We start from the raw sequence: 26,603 nt of genomic DNA on the forward strand, positions 1-26,603 counted from the left end.
ATGGGCATTTATCAGCACCATTTTAAAGCCACTGATGGCACAATCTTGAGGAGGCGTGTTGAGTTAAGTAGCATTCCAGAAACATTTCTCTGTTAAATGTCGTTCATTCTTTACTAGAATGATTACTGAATAGCTACAAGAATGAGGTGAGGGAAAACCACAGAACAGCAATGGAAATTATGCCTTCTCAGCAGTGAAAACAGAACTGGAGAATAGTGCCCCTCCTCCTGATCATGTGATCATTTTAGCAGGAAAAAGTCAGAGGGAGAAGGGGTGCTTCTAGTCTACCAGTAAGCTTTGGAAATCTTTTCCATGGCTGGCCAGCTCACAGAGAGTTCCACAGCACAGAAACCATGATGATGAACAGGAGAGGAAGGAAGGCTGCCACCTGTGTACTGGCAAAAGCAGCACATTCAGTGTAACTTCACTCCTTTTAGATCCATCATGGTACAGTGGTTAGATACATTAGGATCTTATAGATCCAGGTTCAAATCCTCACTTTGCCAGGAAAACTTGGTTGGTTACTTTGGGCCAGTCACCCATTCTCAGCCTAATTCACCTAATATGGTGGCTGTAAGGATAACATGGAGGAAGGGAGAATGGGGTAAGCCACTTTGGGTAACTACGGGGAACAAAGTGGCTTACAAATGAAGTAAAGTTAATCAATTTTAAAAGACACATCTGAGACATGGTAATCAAATATGTATATGCAACAGTTACTTGGCAACCATGTTGAACAGTGCAGAAAGCAAAGCTTATGAGATGTTCAAAAGAGGGAGTCTACTTGACAAAAAAGCCATGAAATTCAAACAAGATTTCAATCGTGCTCTTGTGAAGTTCTCAGAACACCTTAATAGAGTGCATTTCATTTGATTAAAAAGCGCTGACACCAAGCATGTTATTTAAAAAGATGCAAATATACACTCATACACAAATTTAGATAAGATGGCTAACTGGCACAGAAGAATAATCTAAGGTCAAATTTTAGAAAACACAATAAAGGGAGAATAAGACATTAAATATTCATAAATTTTAAAAACTCCAAAGAATTTAAAATATTCAGGTTCATCCACCCCTAATCTCAGGTCATGATCCATGTTATCATAGACTCCAGAAAGAATACAACTATTAAGGTACAATATCCTTTCCTAGTCATTGACAGAAGGCACAAATGTGATTTATGAAGCCTAAAGGAAAGTTTGAGTTGTGCAACTATTCTCAAAAGAAGCTTTTTTTAAAAAAAAATCCAGTAGCACCTTAGAGACCCACAATATTTTGTGGGTATAAACTTTCCAAAGGTAAAGCAACCTTTCCTCAGATACAAATTGAGATGGAAATCTTTGAAACTTTTTGTCAGACAAGTAATGAAGAAGTTACTCTGCATCCAGGATAGATGGTTGAATAGGAGCCTAACAATGACAGATTTGTCCAACTGTCTCCTGTCTTTGATGCAGTATTAATACCATCTGCTGACTTTCTCCCACTTGGCTGACAGCATGGCATAGGTCCAGATTGCAAGTGGTCACCCCAATGCGCCACATGAACCCTATTTAAGGTCGATGAATCCAACTGAAACTGACCCAAATAGATAGGACACAACTGAGCTTCCAATGCTTTAAACTTTGACATTACATTTGAAATGGCAGTTCTCAAGTTGAACTGAATCCAAGCAATTTTGTCTGCCAAGAGGGAAGCAAACTAATGACAGCAGGCGTTAGATGGCTCAGTGTCTAGGCAGAAGCAGACTGGGTTCACTAGGTCATTTACCACATGGAATAGCTCTGCTAGATGATAATTTATAGATGCAACGGCAGGAGAGGAAAATCATTTATTCTTACTGCCACCAACAAAGCAGTGCCTTTTTAAAAAATGATCCTTGTTGCAATTTGTCAGCCTTGGTTCAAGCCAAGTACCACCTTTGTTCTAATCATATCCTTTCAATTTACCAGCCACACTCCCTCAAAATTTAGGAGGACTGATGCTGACATAATAATTGGACACAATGCATAAAAGAAATTATGAAACAATGGCTGAATAGTCAACTGGTGTTCATCGGGACCATCAACATTAAGAAACAGATTTAAAATCAGAGCTTGAATCAAGATTATTCATACACACAGAGAGAGAGAGGGGGGGTGGGGGGGGGAGAATGCCGAACTCTGGTGAAATGCTACCCAAACTTGGCAGCCATTTATGGGAGCTATGAATATCATCAATGCAAAAAACAGTTTATTTACAATTAAAGGAATTTTATTCACCACTAAAATTAAATGGATGATATATCTAAGTAGCACTCCTCAAGATCACTAGTATTAAATTGTAATCCCATAGCTGGAAAATAGGTAGATACTATGCCATTGAGATAACATCAACCTTATGCATAGGCAATACTTGAGCAGGTATGGTATGTGAAGCTGCCCTTGAGAGCTGTTATGAAGAACAGGTCTACAATAGGTCTGTTCAGAAGACTAGGTCTACCATCGGTCTTCAATACAGAGCCAGATGGATTTCTGGCGTTAGCAACATGGAACATTTAACACTGATTGTGACAGCTCCATTGGTTATCAGTTTGTTTCCAGATTAAAGGTTCTGGTGCTACATTTAAAGCCTACATTACAGGCTATCAAAGGCATATACTATGATGTGTTTTCAGATCAAGTGAGGTACCAGCCAGGCTTGAAATATTTTTCATTTACATTTTATTAGATTTTTACACTGCCGCTCCCTTGCCAAGCTTGGGGCAGTTCCTGCAAACAATATAAGACAATACAGTTCAATAAATACAGTTGAATCAGATACTAAGTTAAAACCATAAATCCATAATACTTATATGCCTAAATTCCATTGATGGTAATAAAAACAAATTTCTTTGAATCAACCAGACAAATCAAAAAAGGAGAGGAAAAGGAGAGAAGGCCAAGATGGTAACTGTTGTTTCCTCAACCATATGCCTAACAGCTCCATCATACAGGCTGTGCAGAACAGAGCATTTTCAGCCCTGGTCTCATTGGACAGCATGTTCTAACAGGTTGGGGCCAGGGCTGAAAATGCCAAGCTTCCCTTGGACCAGGGACCACAAGTAAATTTTCATTGGAAGAGTGAAGTGCTCTTGAAGGGACATAGCAGAAAAGATGGTTCTGAGATATATTGGGCCCATATGTCAGTACTAACCCCTTAAACTTGACCTGGTACTCCACCTGGAGCCAGTGCAACTGGTGAAGCACAGGTTAAATGTGAGTCCATCATGAGGTTCTGATAAGGACTGTAGCTGTCTCATTCTGGACCAACTGGAGTTTCCAGACTGAGACCATCGGGAGCTCTGCATCAAGCGAGTTGCAGTAATCCAGTCTAGAGGTGACCATCACATGGCTTTGTTGGTTTGGGACAGATAGAGTGCCAGATGCTTCACCTGGCAAAGACGATAAAATGCTGCGCAAGTGGCACAATTCACTTGTGCCTCCATAGTTAAGGAGGAATCAAGGAATACACCTAAACTCTTGGCAATCAGAACAGCAGTAAGCTCTACCCTGTCAAGAGTTGGCAACCAGCAATCTCCCACCTTCCCCTTTTGGCTCAGCCACAAGACCTCCGTCTGCTGAATTTAGCTTCACTTGGCTGTCTTTCATCCATTCTATAATTGCCTTCAGATAACTGGCTAGAACAGTTGGGACAGCATCCATCAACAGAAACAACGGAGTGTCCCCTGCATAATGATGGCAACCCAGTCCAATTCTCTGAATCAACCCGACAAGAAGGTGCATATAGATGTTAAACAATAATGGGGGGAGGGAAACCACACACCAACCCATGTCAGGTGAAGGTTCTCTCACCAATTGGAACCCTCGGTCCTCAGTCTTGAAGGAATGTGTGCAGTCACTGTAAGGCTACCCCAGTATCCTGACATCAGGTGGCTGGTCAGAATGTCATGGTCAATCAAGTCTAACACTGAGGAGATCTAATAACAAAAGTAGCACCGACCTGCCTCAGACCAGGTGTTTTCAGAGGTCATAAGTGAGAATGATCAGAGCAGTTTCCACCACAGGATCAAATTGGAATGGGAAAAAAAACCTGGGGTACAGTGTAACCAGAACAACATGAAAAAGGACCACCACCACCACCCTTGGCTGTCCATATCAGTTTGGAAGAGTTGGCTGAATTGGTCCAATGAAGGACCAGAAAATTGCTGACGGGCCTCTAGTATATTTACTACATCAAGACTGGACAGACAGTCCTGGCAGAGAGAAGAAGAAGAGTTTGGATTTATATCCCACCTTTCTCTCCTGTAAGGAGACTCAATGTGGCTTACAAGCTTCTTTCCCTTCCTCTCCCCAAAACAGATACCTTGTGAGGTAGGTGGGGCTGAGAGAGTTCCGAAGAACTGTGACTAGCCCAAGGTCACCCAGCAGGAATGTAGGAGTGTGGGAACACATCTGGTTCACCAGATAAGCCTCTGCCACTCAGGTGCAGAAGTGGGAATCAAACTCTGTTCTCCAGATTAGAATCCACCTGCTCTTGACCACTACACCACGCTGAAATAAGACCTTATCTGCAGTATAGTTTGCATGATCGTCACAGCTAAATGTCAATTCTCTGCCATACTGGGACCTTTCCATTAAGGTCATCAACTGTCACATTATTCCAAATTAATGAACTAGATACAAACTAGCAGACATGATGCTAGTTGCAAAATAATTTTTTTCCAAAGCTTTCACTGCCATCTCATAGGCTTTTAAAAGCATCCTATACGATGTTCTTACCTCCTTGTCATGAGTCCAGACTTGCTCAAGCCATCTTAGTTCTTGTTTCTTCTTTCTCGGCTCCATGTTATACCATAGAGCTGGTTTGACCCAGGGACATAGAGGGCATCAGGATGTGATCTCATTGAGAGCCACAGAGAGCAGGCTATTCTAGTCCTCTATCAATCTGTCTAATAGGTTGCTGGGAACACATATATATTATTTCTTTTTTTTCACACTAAGATTTCTCATGCAATCTCTCATGCAATCTACCATGAATCCTTCTCCCAACAAGAAAAAAGGAGACAAGAAAAGGAGAAAGAGAAAGGAAGCTGCACATACAGGCAGTTTAAAGCAGAGGGTATAAGGAGAGTAAAAGTGTCATTTCTGACTTAGCAGGTGCCTCACATCAAAAATTCTACCATAATATGTCCCCTTTTGTTTTTCTCTTTTCAAACATTTTTGTTTCTAGTGTTCCTGACTTTTTTATGGAATTCAACAGCATTCAATGTCATTTACATGTGAGAAGCCATGTTATACCATTTACATTCAATTAACATGAAAACAGGTGTCATTTTTCCCAGTATAACTGCTATCAAATTTCACCAGAATGATCAGGATATTTCACCAGTATGATCAGGAAAAGAAATTACTACAGCTTCATCCCAGAAGAACCCATGTCAGAAAGCAGCATTTTTTGAAGTAAAATAATATGGCTACACAATTTGGTTGCATCCCTAACGATGTATTAACAGAGACACTTGCTGTTATATCATTGACTCTCTCTATTTTCCTCCTCCCTTTGTTGTATTCCCAAACATCCCAGCTGGAAAATCATGCTTAAAAACAATAATCATATCCCATGCATGTTGCAGTGTAAGAGAATTCCTAACGAGTAAGAGAATTCACAACACAAAAGCAGTTGCATGCATGTGCTGCATTTTTCTTCTTCTATCCCTGAATTCACAAGGAGCATGTGAAAGGCAACATCCATAAGCTATTTCCCTGGACTACTCCTTCAAGATATATTTGCAGGATTAAGGACAGTCCGCACATGAAATTCTCTGTGCATTAGGAACAAGCACAACAATTACAAATGTAAATAAAGGAACACACATAGTTCCAGCCAGTTAAACTATCTTTATGAATGGGAAGCAAGGGCTGGAACATTCCCCATAAATAAAACATGGATTATAACTTTGAAAGCTAACCTAATGGGCTGTGTAACCTCCTGATTGTTTTTATTAGGGTTTAGATGGAATTAGTGTTCAAGAAGGTCACTGGCAACAGAGCAGTTGGATGCTGGGAGAGTGAGTCAAAGTACCAGGACCTAATTGAGGCAGACAGAGATCGAGAGAAAGAGAGAGTGGAAGAGAAGCCAGATTTAAATTACTAATCATTTGCAAGATAATGCTCGCAGAGGAGAGGATAGAAATAAAGGAGACATAAAAGATGAAAGATAAAAGCTTAAAGGAAGATCTTCTAACCAAACACTCCATAATTCTTTCACTAAACAATAAATAGGGCTTGGAAGAGGTACTAAGAAACCCATAAGTCACTTCATTTATCTAGTGGTCTAGAGATCATTGCCTTTAGGGCATGGATACTACCTAGTGGCTGCCTGTATATCTCAGCAATGCAAATGAGATTTTAAAAAATGAAGAAATAAAAAGATGCATAGATATAGAATAGTAAAGCAAGTGGTACACTGAAAGAATGTATTGCCCTTATATAACTGGGCACATCAGTACTTCCATGCAATCATCTGTGGATTTGTTCCAGTCAGCAAAGAACCTGTAAAATATCATTGCAGTGTCTTTCAGGGCTAGAAGGACGTTGAAATATATCTGCCTGCATTACTAAAATTATTTTAATTTACATAGCTAGATTTGAGTCCAGTAACATCTTAGAGACCAACAAGAGTTTCAGGGTGTCAGCTTTTAAGAGTCAAAGTTCTTGTTAGTCTCCAAGGTGCTACTGGACTCAAATCTACTGCAGACCAAAACAGTTACCCTCTGAAACTTGAGGAAACTTGACTAACGCAGCAGCTGAAAGTTAAACCAAACAGGCATTCCAAGCCATAAATCACTATCAGGCTTGGCGATTCGGCCTGTATTTAGCTGAATATAAGCTGCCCAAATGCAAGCTGAGCCGAATACCTCAGAATGCAGGATGCCGAATAGAAATTTAGCATTCGGCATTCAGGGGATTTAAAGTTTACAGGGAGTCTTGAAAGTGGCTAGCCGCTTTAGACTCCCTCTAAAGTTTCCCTAGTGTCTATTTCAAACTAGAGAATCCCTCCAGAGAATCCCCCCCCCAAATACTTACCTTACTTTGCTGTCTGTGTTGGGAGTTCTCAGGTGTGATCTCCCAGTTTGATCCCCTCTCAGGTCTCCCAGTTTAACACCCCCCCCCCTAGTGTGCCACTTTTCATTCCAAACTGTTTGGAGGTTTAGGTTTTGCTTTTCCTTAGAAGTGGCTTCTGTTGCTGGTTTCTGTTTATTTTCCTGGGAGGTCTTGCTGTGGGATGTGCAGGTCTGTGGGTCTCCCCACTTTAGTTTAGAGGAGGTTTGGGGGGGGGGGGTTGTGTTTCTTCCAAGCTCAGGTGAAGTAGCCTTGCTTTGGTTATTTGTTTGAGTTCTAAGTATTTGAGGTGAGCCACAGTTTTGGAAATTGTAAGATTTAACTAGAGCAGGGGTCTGCAACCTGCCACTCTCCAGATGTTTATGGACTACAACTCCCATCAGCCCCTGCTGGGATTTTTAGGCCATGAACATCTGGAGAGCCACAGGTTGCAGACCCCTGAACTAGAGTGCAGTTGTGAAAGGGTTTGATAGGGTTCATTAGAGTTCTTGAAATCAGCGCTGTAGGGTTTCAGTATCCCACTTAATAGGATATCAGCAGATTAAATAACAGTGAAGGTTTTTGCAAATAGTTTACAAATAATTTTCAAATAGTTAAATAGTTCACAAATAGCCTTTTTGGATAGACACTAATTACTTAGGCCGCAGAGCAGCTCCTTCCAGGTTCCTTTGGAATTTGGGGAAGCTTTTAATACTACTACAATAGGACTTAAGAGTAAACTGTAGTTACTTCCCCTCTTCTAAAAAGACTGTAGTTACTTCCCCTCTTCTAAAACAGGTCACCAGTTAGTTGTTTAAACAAATCTTTGTTCATTGAATCAAGTCAAGTTAGGAGAATCTTTGTATTTGAAAAAAAGAAAAAATACTGGTGGGAAGGTTCCTAAAAAGCTGTTAGGATTTGCTAGGTAGTAATTCAGGTCAGGTAGCCAGAGCACTTATCCCCCATCTCAGTTAGACAGATTTTGGCCAAGGGAAACAATGAGTGACAGAAAGGGACCACAGAGGGGCCTGGGGAGAAAGCAAAGCAGAAAACTAGAGGAGGGGAGGGGAGGGGAGGAGGAGGGGAGGGGAGGGGGGGCTTCAGTCTTCCTCTGGCCTGTGAGGAGACCTGCTCCACAGCTGCCTTCTTCCACCTCACTATCTGAATGGGGTGGTACGATGAAGGTGTCTCGCAAGGCACTCTTCATTGCAGACGCAGCTGCTGGAGCAGATCCACCCTCACAGGACATAGCAGGTGTTGCAGGCACTGTGCAGGGGCAGTTCAGACTGCTGATGTTCCCTCCACTTCCTAGCAACAGTAGGAGGAGATGACTGAGCTGTTGCTAGTGGTGGCCTTGGAGGAGGGGGATGACCCCTCAGCTGAGCTTTTCACCTCAAGGACTAAGAGGTTGATGGAGAAACTAGGTGGGGAGGTGGTGCCTGTTGGGATCACCACACCTGGTGTGTGTGTTTCCCTTGCAAAAGTAGCAGAGCGGCACAGAGGCTGAACACAGGGAAGCTTACCTGGGCACACACGGGTGGCTGAGCTTGCTAGAGAGAACTTCAGACACAAAAAAAAGTCAGAGTCGTTTGTAGTTTCTAATCTAATAAAAAGAGTATTGATTAGTGAACTCCATTCTGGATAGAAAGGTGGAGAGATAGGTTCACTATCTATTCTAATCTAGCTGGATGGAGGTGGATGCTCGAGGCATGCATCCTCTCCCTAGGCAAGGTGAAAGTAAGATGGAGAAGTTCTGAGAAGAAGGCGGAAGCAAGGGAGGAAGTCCCCAAGAGTATCAGTCTACATCAAAGGGATAGAGTCAGCATGATAAAGGTGACAAATTCCTAAGTCCCTATCTAGCCACTAGCTCGCTAGTAAAAAAAAACAACCCTCTGTAGGATGAGGTAGGAAACAGCGTAAAGTCCCTTTCTTCCAACAGTGCCCACACTCTCCAGAGCCCAGCAGGCCCTCTGAGGTGGAGTTGGAGGAGGAGGAATCCTATGGTGTTGCCATCTCAACCACCTCCCCTCCAGCACATCTTCCTCAGACACCTAGAGCTCCTCACAGGAGTTGTCTCCAGATGTACCCACAGCTGGTGACCAGCGCAGGTCCGCCTTCACATCCGCGGTCTGAAAGCACTTCCAGGTGACTGTGGATTATCCTCAGTAGGCACAGTGCCAGCTGTGTAGGGCACGGATCAGTTGTGGAAGAGACATGTGTCATCTCATGATGTCCAGGCTCCATTCAAAACATGGTTTACCATTATCTGCCTCTGGGCTGCCACCCTAGTATTGTTGGTTTTCCATCTAAATACTGGTCAGAGTTGACACTTCTTAACTTTTGAGATCTGACTGGCCTGGGCTATCCAGCTCAAGTGCTTATGCTGACCTTTAAAGCCCTAAACTCTGGACCTGGATCTCAGAGGAAATTTATACCAAGACAAACATACCTGTTTTCTGATATCAGCCACTAATGTCTGACTCTATATTCCTCAACACAGGTCAGATTGGTAAAGTACATGGGCATTGCTGTTTTGATATGTGATTTAAGACTTCTTAGTTATCTATTATAATGTCTTGTTTATTCATTTTAATGTTATGTAGATAGATACCTTGAGAATTATTTTAATAGTAGGAAGGTGGGACATATTATTGTAAAAATTATGGATACCTGCATGTTTTTATTCACTATGCAAGCATCAGCTCAAAGACAGCACACTTTTCACTGGGAAAACCATGCAGCTGCTGCCCCTGTGCCTCAGTCCTGATATAAGATGGGATTTTCCAAAATGAAAATCCTCTAAACTTTATAGCATAAGATATTTCTACCTGAAATCCCATTTCCCAATTAAACCATCTCAGCTTCAAAAACAAAAGAAGAAAAGAAAAAATCCTAGGAAGAAATCACTTCATAGGCCCACGTTGTACCAGTTTAAAAGTGTGATCCTTAACAGAGTTAGACTTTTTAAAATTCATTGACACCAATGGGTTTAGGAGGGATTAAGTCTGCTGAGAATAGCATTGTGAATAATAAAAAGTATGGCTACATAGAGAAATCTTACAAAGGCAGCTGTTTCTTATCTATAAATCTGCCATTCTGTCGTATTTCATAATAGTGATTTAAGAACTACTAAATGGATGAGTTGTTAGGAAACCTATAGCTACATATACATGAATGAGGTGCCTAAGTAAAGTGCAGAATGCATAGCTGTCAAAAATATATGTGATGTGGATAGATGGGGCCCATTCGTCTCCCAATTCAATGCTTCTGCTTAAGACAAAAGAGCCTATTTCTAAAGCACAGCAAGCCAATTGCCTGTGCTGTGAAATGACTATCATAGATACTGTTTAGTGTGTGAAAGTTTCACCCATTAAGTGAAAAACAATTTGGTATGCAATCCATTTATCTCCTAATAACTATCTAATTGGTAATGTAAAAGGGCTGTAGACAGGTTAAAAGACTGACACAGAGGGAAGAGAATTATTTGAAGCCATGATCATTATGAGTTATTTAATAATGTTCATGGATATATTTGAGCAGTAAGTGTTCTATATTAGCATGTATAATATTATAGCATGTTTGTTACTAGCATGTGCTGTTACTAGCATGTGCATTGTTACAAGTATCAGCAGGCGTTAATCAAAATGTTGCAATTACAAAAATCAGAAGTGCTGCAGAGTTAGGAAGAAGTGCTTCAGCTGGGAATGCTGTGAAATTCTTCCCATTTGCTCAGGTTTATGGGAATTTTGATACTCCAGAGTGACAACAGTACTGTAGCGAGATGCCATTTTTTAAAATTTGCAGGCTTTGTTCTTATATGTAATTGTTGAAGACTTTTATGACCACAATCAATGGGTTGCATGGTCTGGTAATCTTTGCTGCTAATGTTTTGCATGCATCTATGGCTGGTATCTTCAGAAACATGTCATGGTAAGATGTGTTTCTCTCAGTGATGCAGTGTGGAATGATTGTGTGGTGAGGTATATGTTTTGTCCACCTCATAGGGCGGTGAGGCACATTTCCATGTGACTGGATGCAGTTCATTTACTGTTCAAATGCCTTGCTGTTGCATTTGCAATCATATTTGCATTTGAATACTTTTTAATACTGGTAGCCAGGTTTTGTTGATTTTCAGACAATGCTGGATTCTGCACAGCAAATTTGCAGTCGTTATAAAGGAACCAGTTTTCTTGTTTCCTGTTCACATGTGTGCCATACAGGCAGCAATTGGAGCCCATGGAAACAATCCAAGGTGCTCTCGCACCTTTACATGCAGATGCTTCTTTTTAAATTTCCTGCAACACATGTGTAGATGTGCAGGCATACAGAAATGAACCCCTGAAGCCATGTTGATTGTCCCACAATCTGACTGGCTGCACCTGCATAGCTGTGCATGTGCAACATGCAAAATTTAAAAAAGAAAAAGGGACCTTCCTGCAATGGCAGGGCAATAAAGAACGTGTTGCTGTAGATCAGTCATACTCTTGCTGCCACGGGAAGAATATGTGCCTGGAGACTTTGTACCCTCAGAGAATCCTCAGACAATCTGCCCACAACATGCTGGGGGACCTGCACAAAATGGCAGGTGGGCAGGTTTTCCTTGACAGTGGACAGTGGATGCCCATGACTTTCAGTGAATGGGTGGAAGGAAGGAAAATAAAGTGTCTCCTGCCTGGCCATTCACGCGGGAGTGGCTCCAACCTGAGATTTTCCAAAGGAATCACTGATTTAGTGATTTTCAAAAATCCCGGGTTGCAGAAAATAAAATACGGCAAACTTGTTTTAGAGATGGGACCTGTGCAAAGGAAAAAAAAACCCACAACACACACACACACACAGAAAAAAAACCAGTTTGTATTGCACACAATATCTATTATATTTGCCTTGTGTTAAATCCACCACTCTTCCTTTTTGTTGAAGCTGTCCTAGTGTTTGTAGATTTCAATGGCTTCCCCACAGCTGAAGTCTAACATAGTAGCTGTCAGAGTTGTCAAGGATTTCCATGTCTTCAAATAAGATTCTATGTCTGGCTTGGTTTACAACATGTTCAGCTACTGCTGATTTCTCAGGCTGGATTAGTCTGCATTGCCTTTCATGTTGTTTAACTCTTGTCAGAATGCTGTGTCAAGAAGGCAGAGGTAAGGTGGTCAATCTTGTCCTTTGCTGACCATAGCATTTGTTGTATTTTTCTGGTGGGTCTGAAGACTATTTTAAGTTTATGTTTTTCCATCAGTTTTCCCATCTGATCAGTGATCTCTTTCATGTACGGTAGAAATACCTTCCCTGTGAGGAGTTGTTTTTCCTGTCCTGCATTTCAGTTTTATAGTTCTTATGATGTCTGTTCTGGAGTAAGCATTTGCTTTAAAGCCTAGTCTAGGTGATCAAGTTAATCAGTGAGACAGTGAGGTTAGCAGATCCATCAGATCCATTTTTCATGGTCTACCAGAGTTTTGATTATGACCCTTTTTGCCATGGGTGGTGACTGGAATTTTTATGGAAATACTAGCAGGGCCCGGCCATACGTTGCTGTGGCTTATTGTGGTGAAATGGGAAAGGAACAGTAGCAGCAAATCAATTGCAGAGGTTAGCAGTACGTGCTCATGCAAACACGCAGCATGATACTGTGCGATGTCATTGATGTGTGTGCCCGCATTCCTTGGGGGGGGGGGAGGAATGGAAAGGCACCCCTCCCACACATCTAGGCTGGCTGGTCATGATCCTTTACCTAGGAGTAAGTTTGGTTGGTGGCAATGGGTGTCGCTTCTGAGGAAATCCTCTGAGGGGCACGACGCAGCCATTCAAAGTATGTCACGGTTGCTGTACCGAGCTTACTCCTGAGTAATGCGTGCCTGGTTTTCTTAACTGTAACCGCAGTATTCAGGGAATCTAGGGTGCCTGGCTCCTCCCTCCTGTCCCTTGCATATCGACCCTCACTCTCTTCCCACCCTCACTTTTCTTCCCTTGCATGCCACCCTCCCCCTCCCCCTCCTTCCCTTCCCTTTTCCTCCGCTAGGGTGGGTGGGTCATATCAAGATGCTGGGGCCCCTGCCTCCCCTCCCTTGCATGCCACCCCTCACTGTCTCCCCTCTCTCACTTCTCTTCCCTTGCATGCCTCCCCCTCCGTCCCTTTCCTCTCCCTCCCTCTCTTCCCTTGCATGCCACCCCTCCCTCTCCTTCCCTTCCCTCTCCCTCATGTGTATGTGTGTGTATGTGTTATTGCCTATGTACTATTTTCACTGCCCATATCTGGCCATCTGAGTGAACATTCTAAGCAGCACGAACATTCTACGGGTGACAGTTACACACAGGCAGCTGCACGTCCTTCACCATGGAGCGCCAGGAAAAAGGCGTTTTACCTGTGCCAGGTTGAAATTTCAGGTATGTGAACATCTAGAAACACTCTCACCTGGCTGACTATATTGGCTGGGAATTTTCAGAGGAATTGGCCCAGCAGTTACTGAGTTATACTATCATCAACAAAAACACTGTTAGCTTTATATATATAGATAGATAGATTGCGTTGTATAGGTTGGTTTTCTATAGACTGTGTGCCCCAATTGTAGATTCATTTTGCAGATGCCCATGACATCAAAAAATGGCCGTTTTCACTATTTTTCTTGTCCCCCCCCCCCCCATTTCCTCCCACATAATACTAGAAACCAAAATCATCCACAGAAGATGAAGGGTGGGAGATTCAGGACAGACAAAAGGAAATATTCCTTCACAGAGTGTATAATTAATTTGTGGGACTCACTGCCACAGTATGTGGCACAGTAGTAAGATACAGCACAGAACAAACTTCTAAGACAATAAAGGAATGGAACAGCTAAAATTGTTTCATTTCTATTACATGAAAAGTTACTTAGCAAATAGTTTGCTATACTGGCTCACAGCACAGGAAGCAAACAAACAAATCATAGAGAAGAAGGAATACTGGGTTGTGTAGATTCAAGTATCCAGTTCTCCATTTCTGCACAAACATGACAACTTTGTGGTAAGAGAACCAGCATTTTTATGGATAGCTAGCAAAATGGCCACAATATCTGAAAATAATGATTTGAATTACAAAGGAGCAGGCAGAAAAATATAATGGACTTAATGCAGTTCAACTCATATAAGATTTTGTGCAATCTATAGAAAGGCACTATCCTCCCTGTATATTATATGGCCCAGAAACTGACTGCACAACATTTTGCAAAAGCAGAAAGGCAAATGGAAATTACAGAGTTACTCTCACCCATGCAGGGACAGTACTTAAAACAGGTACATGGAAAACAACAATGTATTGGATTGTTTTAAGGCAATGTATTAGTCACTGAAGATTAGAGTACTACAATATGTCTACATGGGGCAGGTCTCAAGTAGTGTTCAGAAACTTCAACTAGTACAAAATGATGCAGCTAGAACAGCGATGGCGAACCTTTTCGTGACTGAGTGCCCAAATTGCAACCCAAAACCCACTTATTTATCGCAAAGTGCCAACACAATAATTCAACCTGTATACTGAGGTTTCGTTTAGAAAAACCGGTTGACTCAGAGGTGTGCGTTACTCAGGAGTAAGCTTGGTGGTAGTCGATGGCTTTGCTTTGAAGCAACCGAGCAACTCTTCCAACAGGTGAATCACAACCTTAGGAGGGTTTACTCAGAAGCAAGCCCCATTGCCAGCAACTGAGCTTACTCCCAGGTAAAGGATCGCGCTTTAGTTTAACAGCACTTAACAGGGTTACCTACACTACTTCCCCAAAACTAGGCCTTAGGTTTAATGCTAATAATCGAGCCCAGCGACCCAGGCTAGCCTAGATGTGGGGGGGGGGCACTCTGTTTGCACGTGCCCACAGAGAGGGCTCTGAGTGCCACCTCTGGCACCCGTGCCATAGGTTCGTCATCACTGAGCTAGAATGTTGACTGGAGTGCATCATAGGGATGCATCACTCCAGTCTTGGCTCATCTGCACTGACTCCCAATTTGTTTCCAGGCACAATTTAATTGGCCAGTCTTGACCCTCAAAGCCCCATGCACAGCTTGTCTTCAGTCACACAGTGAAGATCCTTGTGTTTTGGTGAGAGCTGCTGCAGAAGCTTTTTTAAAATATCAGAACAGCCAATAACATTTCAAATGGCCAATCAGAAGTCCTGCTGGGCAAAAGCTCCACCTGGCTCTTTCTACTTTTTAAAAGCACTTGCCAGGCCCCACAAAAGGTACCATCGAGTGCTATGGAGCCCACAGGCACTATGTTGGGGACCCTTACTTTACTTATTCTGGAACAGATGGAATACCCAGGATCACAATAATAGCAGAAAATTCTATATTATAGATGCAGTGATTATAATAGAGTATTTAAAAAGACAAGTTTAAATCCACAATAATAAAATAAGTCTGATTTCATACAAGTGACTACGAGAGTAATTTTCTTGTGGCTCTGCTTGCATAGGAGCAAACAGAAATTTTGCATTAGATCCAAGCAATAAATTGCACCTTGTACAAAATCCTAGGAAAGACTACTGTCAGTGTCTAGTCTGGGTTTTTTTTATATCTTTCACACAATGCTGGAGAAGAAGTTGTAATATAAGTTGAAAAAATAAATGAATAAAAGTATATAAATTGAATGAATAAATAAATAAATAAATACTGTTGAATCTTTATGCAATAATGTATTTTTGAATTCACAAATGTGAACTGTAGTACAGGACACCTAATAGTAATTTCAGAGGTCAACCAGCAGAAACTTACCACCTTTAATTATGCTGGAGTTTGACAAAATGTTGGGAACAGAACATGACAGTTAAGACTAGGCTACTAGCTGTTCCCTTGACAGTTCTCTAAAATGAATGCGTACAAATGCACAGAAGAATAATTCCCACCTAGCTGTGACTGGAGTGGAGAAAATGGAGTAGGCAGGAGAGACCCAGCTACTGAATACTAATTCATTTCACTGACTACAAAGAGGATCTTAACTTTTGTGTCTGGTACCTATAATGAGTGCTGGAGACCCTTTAGAAAATATCCATTGGAAAGCTTAACAACACAATAGGCACTTTCCTTAAAGGGTTGGCACAAGTTTGAAAACATGGCAAGTGACATGCCAACGAACGATCTCCAAACTACCAAGGGATGCCAAGTGCAATTAGTGAAGTAATCTGCTGAACATATAATTACAAGGCGATTCTATTCAGAGTGGATTTACAGATTAGTCGGTTGGTTATGCCCGCATGAAGAAAGGAAAATACTTTAATGGGATAGCTAAATATGAGTTCGCTGACTGACAAAACGCAGCTTTACATTTTGGTTCTTTTTGTTTGATGTATTTCAGATGTTTCCAAACAACTTCACATAATATCTGATTCAAAATAATTACCAGATACATGAAAATAGCACTGAACATGGAGTGGGAGGAGGTAGCTGAAAATTAATTTTTAATGGCATTCCCCCCCAAAGCATCATTTGTTTCTTTGTTTTACTTAGGCTTGTTCATGAAAGGCTGACAGAGTCTCTGCATTGAGAAATTTGCATTCAGTTTAAAAAAATGAGCATGCATTTGGTAGCTTAATGGAAACCTGACTATATTTTTATGTTGAAACAGGACTTAGACTTCATTACTACATGCAGATGCCATGCCAAACAGTGGTTTGTACGTGACAGGCACCAACCTGACTTGAGGCCAAGCTCCCACACTCTTCTTGCTCCTCCCTTTTCTTCCTTCCCTTGTGCAGAGTGCAGTTTGGGAAGTCTTGAATCAAATGCAAATTTTTACTCGGGGAAAAAAGGAGTTTGTTTTTGCTCCACAAATGGGGTTTTTAAACCTAGGCTCAATCCCAGTATAGAATTTGAATTTCCTGGGGAGAAAAAAAATATAAGGATAAGGAGATATTCAGAATTTATGAAATAATGCTTATTTTGAATATTCTGAATATTTCCAAATCTCAGTTTTATACTTCTGGTTATTTAGAATCCCAATGGCTCCTATAGAAAGCATCCTGGAATGCTTGGGAAATTATAGTATCTAATCCCTAGACAGCCTTATAACAAGGGGAAGGACCCCTGTTTGATGTTGCCAAGGGAATACTGGACTGAGGCCAAAGACTGATGTCTTCCTGCACTCAATTTATAGACATAAAGTCCTGGCCAAATTTTAGAGTGTTGGACTATTATCCTGACAGGCTTCTACCATAGAAGCTTGAGGATGACCCTGGACCTATCTAAAACTCTCATCCTGACCTACCTCACAGAATTGTTGTGACAAAATGGAGGAGCGGAGAATGATGTTCCAAACTGCTTTGACTCCTAAGTGAGAGAAAATTGATAAAAAATGAAGTGGGGGTATAAAATAAATGCACTTTTGGAATTACAACAGAAAGCACATTAGACCTTTCTAGCTGAAAGACAAGCATAGCTGCTTGTTTTTATAATCCCCCTGCTTGTATTTACTAAAGAGTCCTCCCTGTGCCTACCTTTCCACCACTGAGAGCAGGACATGACTGTTTCTTGTTAAATCAAAGGGCATCTGAATATTTATAAATTTCAGAATTTTAACATTTTGAATGAATAGTCACAATTAAGAATTCTAAATTCAATTTGGTGCTAGTCCACAACCCCCACCCCCACAACTAGCTCCCTCCCCTCTTTGAGACTCATGTATGCAGATGCTATTGTGAACTGGCAATGATTCAAGACTTCCTAGATCTAGGAATCTTTGTCATACTCTGTGTGCACAGTGAGGAGAGATGTGAAGGAGTGAATGAAACATAGAGCTATAGCAAAAAGATGTGTTTATTTCTACCATGGAAAAGCCTCTGCTTGTCACACTATCCAAATGCGACCTATGGTTCAAGATGCAATGACAACACAAGACTGCAGTTTGGTGACTTCACAAGACTCTGAAATCTGAACCAGGAAATTATGCTCATAAACTATTAGTTAACATTGAACTACAGTGGTTCAAGTATATGCTTTTAAACAAACTTTTGACAAAAATATATTCAGGTGAGTAGGTCTCTAGTCTGTAATGGCTTATCTTCATAGAACAGAAGCAATGTGTAAGCCTGTTTTCATCATGTTACTCTAGAAGTTGAGAAGAGAGCTAAGTCAGTTTCTCATTCCACATCAACATAGGGAAGCAGATCATAATTAGCTATTGAAAAAAAGTAATTGGGTAATTACTTGAGTAATGAATTGTATGATTGGTTAGCTAATTATCTATGTAAATGTGTTTGGCACCAAGAGGTTTTCATAGAAGTGGAACTTAGAGAGAGAAACATGAGCTGAGCCCCCCCCTCTGTGTGTGTGTGTGTGTGTGTGTGTGTGTGTGTGTGTGTGTGTGTGTGTTGTAGAGCGCCTACTTTTATACGGAAGGTTTCACACTCAATTCTATCTCTATTAAAAATATCTTGGATTACAAAAGAATTAGGTGAACCAGTGGTTTTACACAGTGATTTTACACAGTTTAAAAAACCTTACAATTTAGAATGAAAGTCATCTTTGGAATATTGAGACTGAAATAATAGTCAGATGTTTACAGTAAATACCCTACAGAGATAGATAATGAAATATTGTTTTACTTTAACAAATGAGAGAGAAGGGTAGGGTGGGAGTGAGATTCCCTATGGTTATATCAGGAGAAATAATAAAAATAGTAAGATTAATTAGTGACCACATGAATGAAGTACAAAACCTAACAATCATCTCAGATGGTCCCAAAGTTTAAACAGGATCTGTTTTGTTACCTGGGCAATTAGGAATCTTAAAGATCCTGTATAAAGGCAGGGTATAAATGTAAGTAGGCAGGTAGGCAGATAGACAGACTGACAGACTTCATCATTTGCCAGTTACAGAATACAGAATATAACTTTATTAACTAACTCCATATACATTATATAAATTCTCTTATATAAAGACTTCCTTTGGAAGTCTTTCCAGTCACGGTTTTCCTTCTAACACCTGAATCACTGGAACATTCTGTGACAAAGACTGGGCAAATTATATATTTGAGGAATAACATGGAGGTCCAGACATGCAAAAACTGAGGGTGATAGGTAGGTAAAACACAAGTACCTTATATAGTGAATTATATTACCTCCAAGCATTATCAATATAGATTTAAGTTGATGAGTGCGCGCACGCGCGTGTGTGTGTGTGTGCGCATGCACACTGGGGCAGATCCTGCCTCAAGTAGTGACTTATGATATGCTCTTAGGCAAGGTGAAATCTCTAAGCCTTCATCTGAAATACAGGAATAATAATTATTGGAGTGGTTACACATAAAAACAGCAAAGCTTTTTGAACTATATACATTTTTAGAAAAAATGTTTTTAGGTTGCCTTTATGGCTGACTGTACACAGTCCTCCTGCTTACTGGTATAATTGTTAAGTATTTGCATTATAAACCAGGAAACCTGGTTTTGCACAAACCCAGATTAATGAAAGGAAAATTTTTGTGTTATAAAAATACTGAATACACACAACCCCACAATGACCTTGTCACCTGTTTTTGTGAGGTATTAGAGGTCCCAACGCTATCTTCTGAGCATTGCTCACTTTGAATGCATGTTATTCAATATCATACCCTCCTGCCTTTACAGAGAAGAAAATGAATACTTGGATTTTTCATTTTCTTTATTAGTTTTTCATATTCAGTATGTAGATATCTAATAGCCATGAGTGATTCCCATTTGTGGATACTTAAATTCATGGACTGGGACCACACAGATGCTAAAGTAACTTTTCTGCCAACTTGGGGGGATCCCTAAGTTTACAAAAAGAAAAAAACCCTGAAATGTTAAAATACAAAATAAAATGCACATAAAAATAAATACAGACAATGCTAAACAATGGGGATGCGAGATGGGCCTCTCCCACAAGTTTCATTGTGCCCCTTGTAATATACTAGCATGCAAATAAAAATGCGCATAAAATAGATAATGAAGATGTGAATCTATGTTGCATTAGGGCAGACAATTGACCGTGGTATTGATAACAAATGCATGATATTATAAATGACCCAACAACACAACACAACAACACAAGCCTTTATTGGCATATAAAACAGGACAAAATTTTAAAACAAAACAAGGTTAAGAAATACAGTTAAAATTACTAATTTCCAGTATAAAATTTGCAACAGTTTCACAAAAGAGTACATCAGAGCTGTTCAGGAGATTGGGTATCTTATAACACTCATGCCACTGAGAACATGGCAAGAAAATGGAATTCATGTATTTCATGCGTATCTTATTGTATTTAGGGCGTAGAAACAAAGAATGGTCAAGTGTTTCAACCGTAGTCATATCACATGAACAAACTCTTTTACAACGTTCCATATTCTTAAATCTTCCCTCCAACAGAGCTGATGGCAGCACATTACATCTTGCAGTAGCCAAGGTTCTCCTCTGGGTGGGATTAATCAGCAGACAAAGATATGCTGCCATAATTCCACGCTCGCATGGGATTAATAATGTAGTCGGAGAACACGTTGTCTTGGCAGCACGAGTCAGTTTATGAAAATCAAGATCCAAGAGCCTATTCTTAACTAGTTTGAAGGCTTCCACCTTTGTGAGCTTAAGAAGTGATGCCAAGGGGAAACCAATAGCTTCAGCCTTTCTAAAGATCAAAGTATACCATGATATTATAAATGCCAGTTGTTTAGGCCTGATGCTGAACTTAAACAAATACATTCCATTCTCAAACAAGTGAAATGAATAGTTGAGCTCCAAGCCTTAGTTGAATGAAGGCGTTTGCCAACTCAGGTAGCTCAGCATCACCCTATCCAGGTGATAGTAGATCAGCTCAGTAAAATCTTATGGAATGATATATACGTTCCCATAATAAACACTTTCTGGCACCATAAAAACTGGCTTGCCTTGTTCCCTAGCTCTTGTGAAACTGTATATAAAATGGTCCATAGATTCCTTCCCCAGTCAAGACACTCATTCATAACCTTGGGTCAGCCATTCTCTCTCAGCCTAACCTACCTGACAATGTTGTTGGGATAAAACAAAGGAGATAAGAACCAAATATGTCAGCTTAACTTCCTTCGACGAAAAGCAAGATAAAACTGTAACAGATTATGCACAATAAATTACCCAGTATTTGCTGCTGAAATCTCAAATTTTGACCACTACAACATTCATCTTCTTCACATATTTTTAACACCAGTTTTCACTTTTGATACTTTTAAAAATGAAAGCAGAAGATATTTCTTTGCAGGTGCCACCAACCCTCATTCACTAACCAGTACTTCAGTTTGCTACAGATAAAAGTTGTGCTCACCTTTCCACTGTAGCCATGTTTTCATGAGGAAGAAAACCTCTCCCATTCTTCCAGCAAGAAATAGAGAACTCTAACTTTACTGCCCACAAAGCAGAAATGGGTCATTTTGCGAAACTGTACCTTTGTCTCCAGCTGATATATCATTATCCAATGGACAAACTGTGAGGAGTCATTGCTAACAGCATAATAAGAAATCTAAGTGCATTGTTTTCTTTCAGGTTTGAAGTAGCCAAACCAAGATAAAGCTTAACTAAGGGTTGTCATGCTACAATAAGCTGTCTACCAAATATACTGTACTACAGTTTTCTCCTGCAGTGAGAATTACTCAGTAATAAAAAATAGGTAATTTTTTTCTACAGTTCCCTTGTTTTCATATATCTTTTCTCAGCCCCGACATGCTAAAAGGGGAGATGGATTTAAGGAACATATGAGTGGCCTCCATCTGTGTAATGGAAGGATATTTCTACCCTCTATCCCACTGGGGTGCCAGAAAGTAGGATCTTCTGCTGCTGTGATTAGCCCATGTAATTCAAATGTACATAAACAGCAGCAAATCTACATTAAACTATCCATTAGAGCAGCCCTGAAAGTCAGCATGTGGGCTCTTTTTTTAAAAGCTGCAGCAACAAACTAGTAACTGCTATAGCAAGATAGATCACTTAATCCAGTAAATTATTCCAGCATACACAGAACATACATGGGGAAATAACATTTTTAGATTCTGTGAAATCCCAGAATTCAAGTTTAATCTTGAACCCTAAACTCTATTACATAACTATGGCCAATTTTTCACATCTAAATTGTTCCTCTGTTGCCACGGGGAATGCCGTGGTGCAATTGGGAGTTCTTCACATACCCAGTGCTGCTGCAAGGCAGCCACGTTTTTACCCTGGAGCTGCCCTGCAGCATTGGCTTTACTCCACAAATTTCCTGAACCGCAAAGGTTGAGGTTCTTTTGAAATGCCCCTTTGTTGTTTCAGAGGTTTCTGCCGCCATGCAAAACTCCTTTGTAGCAGAACTGGGGCCATTTTTCCTGCCTTGCAGCTCTGGCCCACCCCACCAATGGACAGACGTAGAGAATTGGTGCCCTCACCCCCTTGCAGTGAAAAAAAACCAGAGGGAAATATTTTGTTTTTTAGAAAGGAGGAAGACATTTTGGGCAAAAAAGTGGTGTGTGTAGGTGCCGCGAACGGGACGATGGCAATTTTCTTGTACACACAAGGATTTTAGATTTATATTTTAGAGGGGGGGGGGGTGGAGGACAGTGATTCTGTTGCACACACAAGGACTTTAAACAGGGGAGAACGAGTAGGCTAATTCTCAGTGCCTGTTTCATGTTCAGAGTCCTTTAAAACTAAAATAGTGAAGATTCAGGGGGAAGATTCAGCCAACCAGAATGTGGGAAACGGAGGTTGTCCGTGCGTGGAAGACATTATGGAAGAGCTCGCGGTGCAAATGGAGAAGCACCAGACTCATGAAGAAACATCTGGGGCTTAACATGCCAGCCCTGTCTCAAATCCCATGAAGAACTAGGGAGCAGTGAAGAGTCAACAGCGGGGCAAAAAGCGTTGCAGCAGGCACACTCCCCGGATCTACCACAGGGCATTTTGACTATGAAAAATCAGCCTATAACTCTATTACAGAACTCTAAACTCTATTACAGAACTCTAAGGCCCCTTCTGCACACGCAAAATAATGCGTTTTCAAACCACTTTCACAACTGTTTGCAAGTGGATTTTGCCATTCTGCACAGCTTCAAAGAGCACTGAAAGAAGTTTGAAAATGCATTATTCTGCATGTGCGGAATGAGCCTAAACTAAAACAGCAGTCACGTAGTACCTAAGAACAGGTGTGCTCTAACCTGAAGGAACCGAGTTTGATTTACCGCTCTGCCGTGGAGGTTTATCTGGGGAGGTTTATCTGGGGAATTCAGCTGTGGAGGTTTTTCTGGGGAATTCAGATTAGCCCGTACACTCCAACAAATGCCAGCTGGGTGACCTTGGGCTAGTCACAGTTCTTCTGAGCTCTCTCAGCCCTATCTACCTCATAGGGTGTTTGTTGTGAGGGGGGAAGGGAAAGGAGTTTGTAAGCCCCTTTGAGTCTCCTATGGGAGAGAAAGGGAGGATATAAATCCAACTCTTCTTCTTCTATTAGAACCTCCAGGAGGCAGGCCAAAGCCAGAAGGGAGGGGGGTGGCATGCAAGGAAAGAGGAGTGAGGGAGGGGAAGAGAAGGAGTGAGGGGTGGCATGCAAGGGAAGGGAGAGAGGGGAAGGGGGGCCGGCATCTGGACATGGCTCACCCACCCTAGCAGAAGGGAGGGGTGGCATGCAAGGGAAGGAGATGGGGAGGGGAAGGAGTGAGGGGTAGCATGCAAGGAAGTGTTTAAAATTTGCCATCTTAATTGAGGTGCCTAAGCACCATTGCATTGTTTAAAAATCTTATACTGCTGTCACATATAGTCATCTTGGGTTGAAAAATATTCATTTCCACTCAGAGATGGCTATCAGCTCAATGCATTTACAGTCTATCTCACAATAACCTTTTCCATGTCATGGAGGAGTTTAAAAGTAAGAAGGGGTCCTATGGTTGATGGATTCAGGCATTTTTAAATGTCTTGCTTGATCCTGGTGATCACAACAAGCCACAGCATAAATGTATGCTTGAATAAAGTCATTACACAGTGCTTCAGACTGTACCTGGGAAATTACAGAACAAGAACACACCCCAAAACCCAAATTACTCTTATTTACCATGTGAGAAGGAAGAGGACTGACATCATATGATTTAACTATGATAAATAAGTGAGTAGCAGTAGGTAGATGAGTGTTTTCTTAATTCTATGATACCAGTAGCTTTTTGCAATATTGCATGTATTTAATCCAGCATCTAAGAAAATATTAGACAAGCATCACTGAGAGTAACAGGAAAAATTACAATAGGTGTACTCTATAATAACTATACACACAGGCCCTTCGACTGTCACAGGCAACAGAAAGATAGCTCAGTTCAAACCTGAATTCATATTTGAAAGACAGCCAAAGTGGCAAAACTGCAGTGACTCCCAAGGCACCCGGATTGACTATTCAACTTACGTCATTATCTGTGTTTCTATGCCTGGTTCCACTAGGGACCCATCCACAAAGAGTGGTGCTGATGTGAAGCCATATTTATTCCAGTTTCTTCCTTCATCAAAACTCACCCTGGGATTGAAATAGACAAGATAAATACATGTAAAAGGGTTTCACTGGAACCATTACCAGAGTAATTAAGCACTTTCTTAGGCTGGTGAGTGACAGTAGCTGGATTTATAAACAGGCATCAATCTTCTCTGTCTTGCTATATTATTAATTAATGCTCTGATTCAAAGTGCTTTGAAAAATAATGCACCATGAACAGTTATCAAAGTCAATGAGGAGAAGTATTCCTTCAGTGAAATAATAGCTGGAGTCTGTTTAGAGAAAACTGGGAAAATCCTGCAAGAGAACGAAACAGTTCTGGTTTTTTTAAATACATTGATGTGGTAATTAGGAATGTTTATTAATCTCTGGAAGACCTATACTTGCACAGGATGGCAATATACTTTGAGTCCAATTTGCAAAGGAAATCTGAAAACAGACAAATAATGCATTAAAAATAGGGGTAAAATAAGCACTGTTATTCAACAAATTATTCTGGTTGGTAAAAATTGAAGTGATAGTAAAGAACTCCAAGAAGATTTCTCCAAATTGGGAGACTGGGTAACAGCTTGGTTAATGAAGTTCAGTGTAAGCAAGTTCAAGGTGACGCATAACACAGCAATGAATCCTGCCATTAAATAGATGAATTAGTAGAAGTGAGAAAGAAAGCCATCTTGGGTTGTAATCGGAAATTCTATGAAACTTCAGCTCACAGTGTGAACTCCAAAGAAGAGATGATTATGAAAGGGATTGAAAATAAAATGGCAGTATGTTACAACCATTTTTATAGATGCAAAACTTTCAGAATTTTGCTTCACAAACAATATAAAATGTGTCACTTGTATCTCAGTTCACTTATAAATTTTATTAATTGACATATTTATTTAATAAAATACAAATGTTTTAGTTTTCCACAAGTCAATCCTGGTCTTATTAGATCTTAGAAGCTAAGCAAGGTCAGTCCTGATTAGTACTTGGATGAGAGAAAACCAAGGAAGACCAGGACTGTTTCGCAGTTGCAGGCAAACCATCACTGAACATCTCTCGCCTTAAAAAAACCAAGGGGTCACCATGTAGGCTGCAATTTAACAGCACTTTCCACCACCATATACATATGCATACAAACACACACATGCAATGTTATAGATTAGTTTTTCAGGGAGAATTTTTTTGAGACCAGATACGGCATAGTGGCTAAAGTGTCAGACCCCACTTCAAAACCCCACTTGTGCCATGGAAGCTGGCTGAGAGACCCTGGCTAGTCATATACTCTCAGTCTAACCTACCTCCCAGGGACATGATAGAGATCATAAAAGTATGCACAGGTGGAGAAACTGGATAGGAAAAAACATTTTTTCTCCTTCCATAATGGCAGCAGTTGGGGGCACCCAATGAACAACACATTCAAGGCGGATGACAGGAAATACATCTTCACTCAGTAAATTATGAAATTCATGTCCAATGGATGTAGTGGAGGCTTTAAGAGAAAATTAGAATTAATATAGAGCATATGTCCATCAGTGGCTACACATGAAAAATACCCATCTTGTTTTAAATTTAATCATGTTACAGGAGTCAATTCTATCTCAGTTGAGAGGTCTGAGTTTTGGAATCTAAACCTAAAGCTAATTGGCAAAGTAGCTTTTTAATTCATTTGACTATTAGAAAATGGGTTGTTAATAGTAGCTCACAATGTAAAAGGTCTTACAAGGTCTTACATACAGGATTATATCAATAAAACCAAACAAAATAGTTATTTCAGGGCAGTCAAATGCTAAATCAGATGTGCACTGAAAGTTCCATGTTCAGCGTTCCCAGAAATTATTTCAAAGTTAATTCCCAAGATTCTGGTTCAGATTGGAATCATGTGCAGAAAGAAGATGGTTTTCCTCATACCATTTTTCCCAATCTGAAATGTTCTTGGAGAGTTATTATTTGCCCCATTCGGCTAAATTTTCCCATACCTGTAAGGTTAGCCTGATGAAGCAGGTAGCACCTCTGAGGGTTTTTTTCCCCAGGTTGTGGCAAGACTTTATTTCTCCCACGCATTGGACTCCTGATCAGAATCAGGCCTGAGAATTAACT

The 26,603-nt window shown here is 40.7% G+C and overlaps 1 protein-coding gene across 1 annotated transcript in view; it reads right to left on the bottom strand.

Moving 5' to 3' along the window:
- SORCS3 (sortilin related VPS10 domain containing receptor 3) overlaps positions 1-26,603 on the bottom strand; it is a 597,918-nt gene that overhangs the window by 101,154 nt on the left and 470,161 nt on the right. Inside the window, exon 14 of the mRNA XM_048505478.1 lies at positions 24,435-24,542. Coding sequence (XP_048361435.1) covers positions 24,435-24,542 — 108 coding nt within the window. The remainder of the gene's footprint in view (positions 1-24,434; positions 24,543-26,603) is intronic.

This window comes from Sphaerodactylus townsendi, linkage group LG08 (genome assembly GCF_021028975.2).
Source record: "Sphaerodactylus townsendi isolate TG3544 linkage group LG08, MPM_Stown_v2.3, whole genome shotgun sequence".
Taxonomy (NCBI): domain Eukaryota; kingdom Metazoa; phylum Chordata; class Lepidosauria; order Squamata; family Sphaerodactylidae; genus Sphaerodactylus; species Sphaerodactylus townsendi.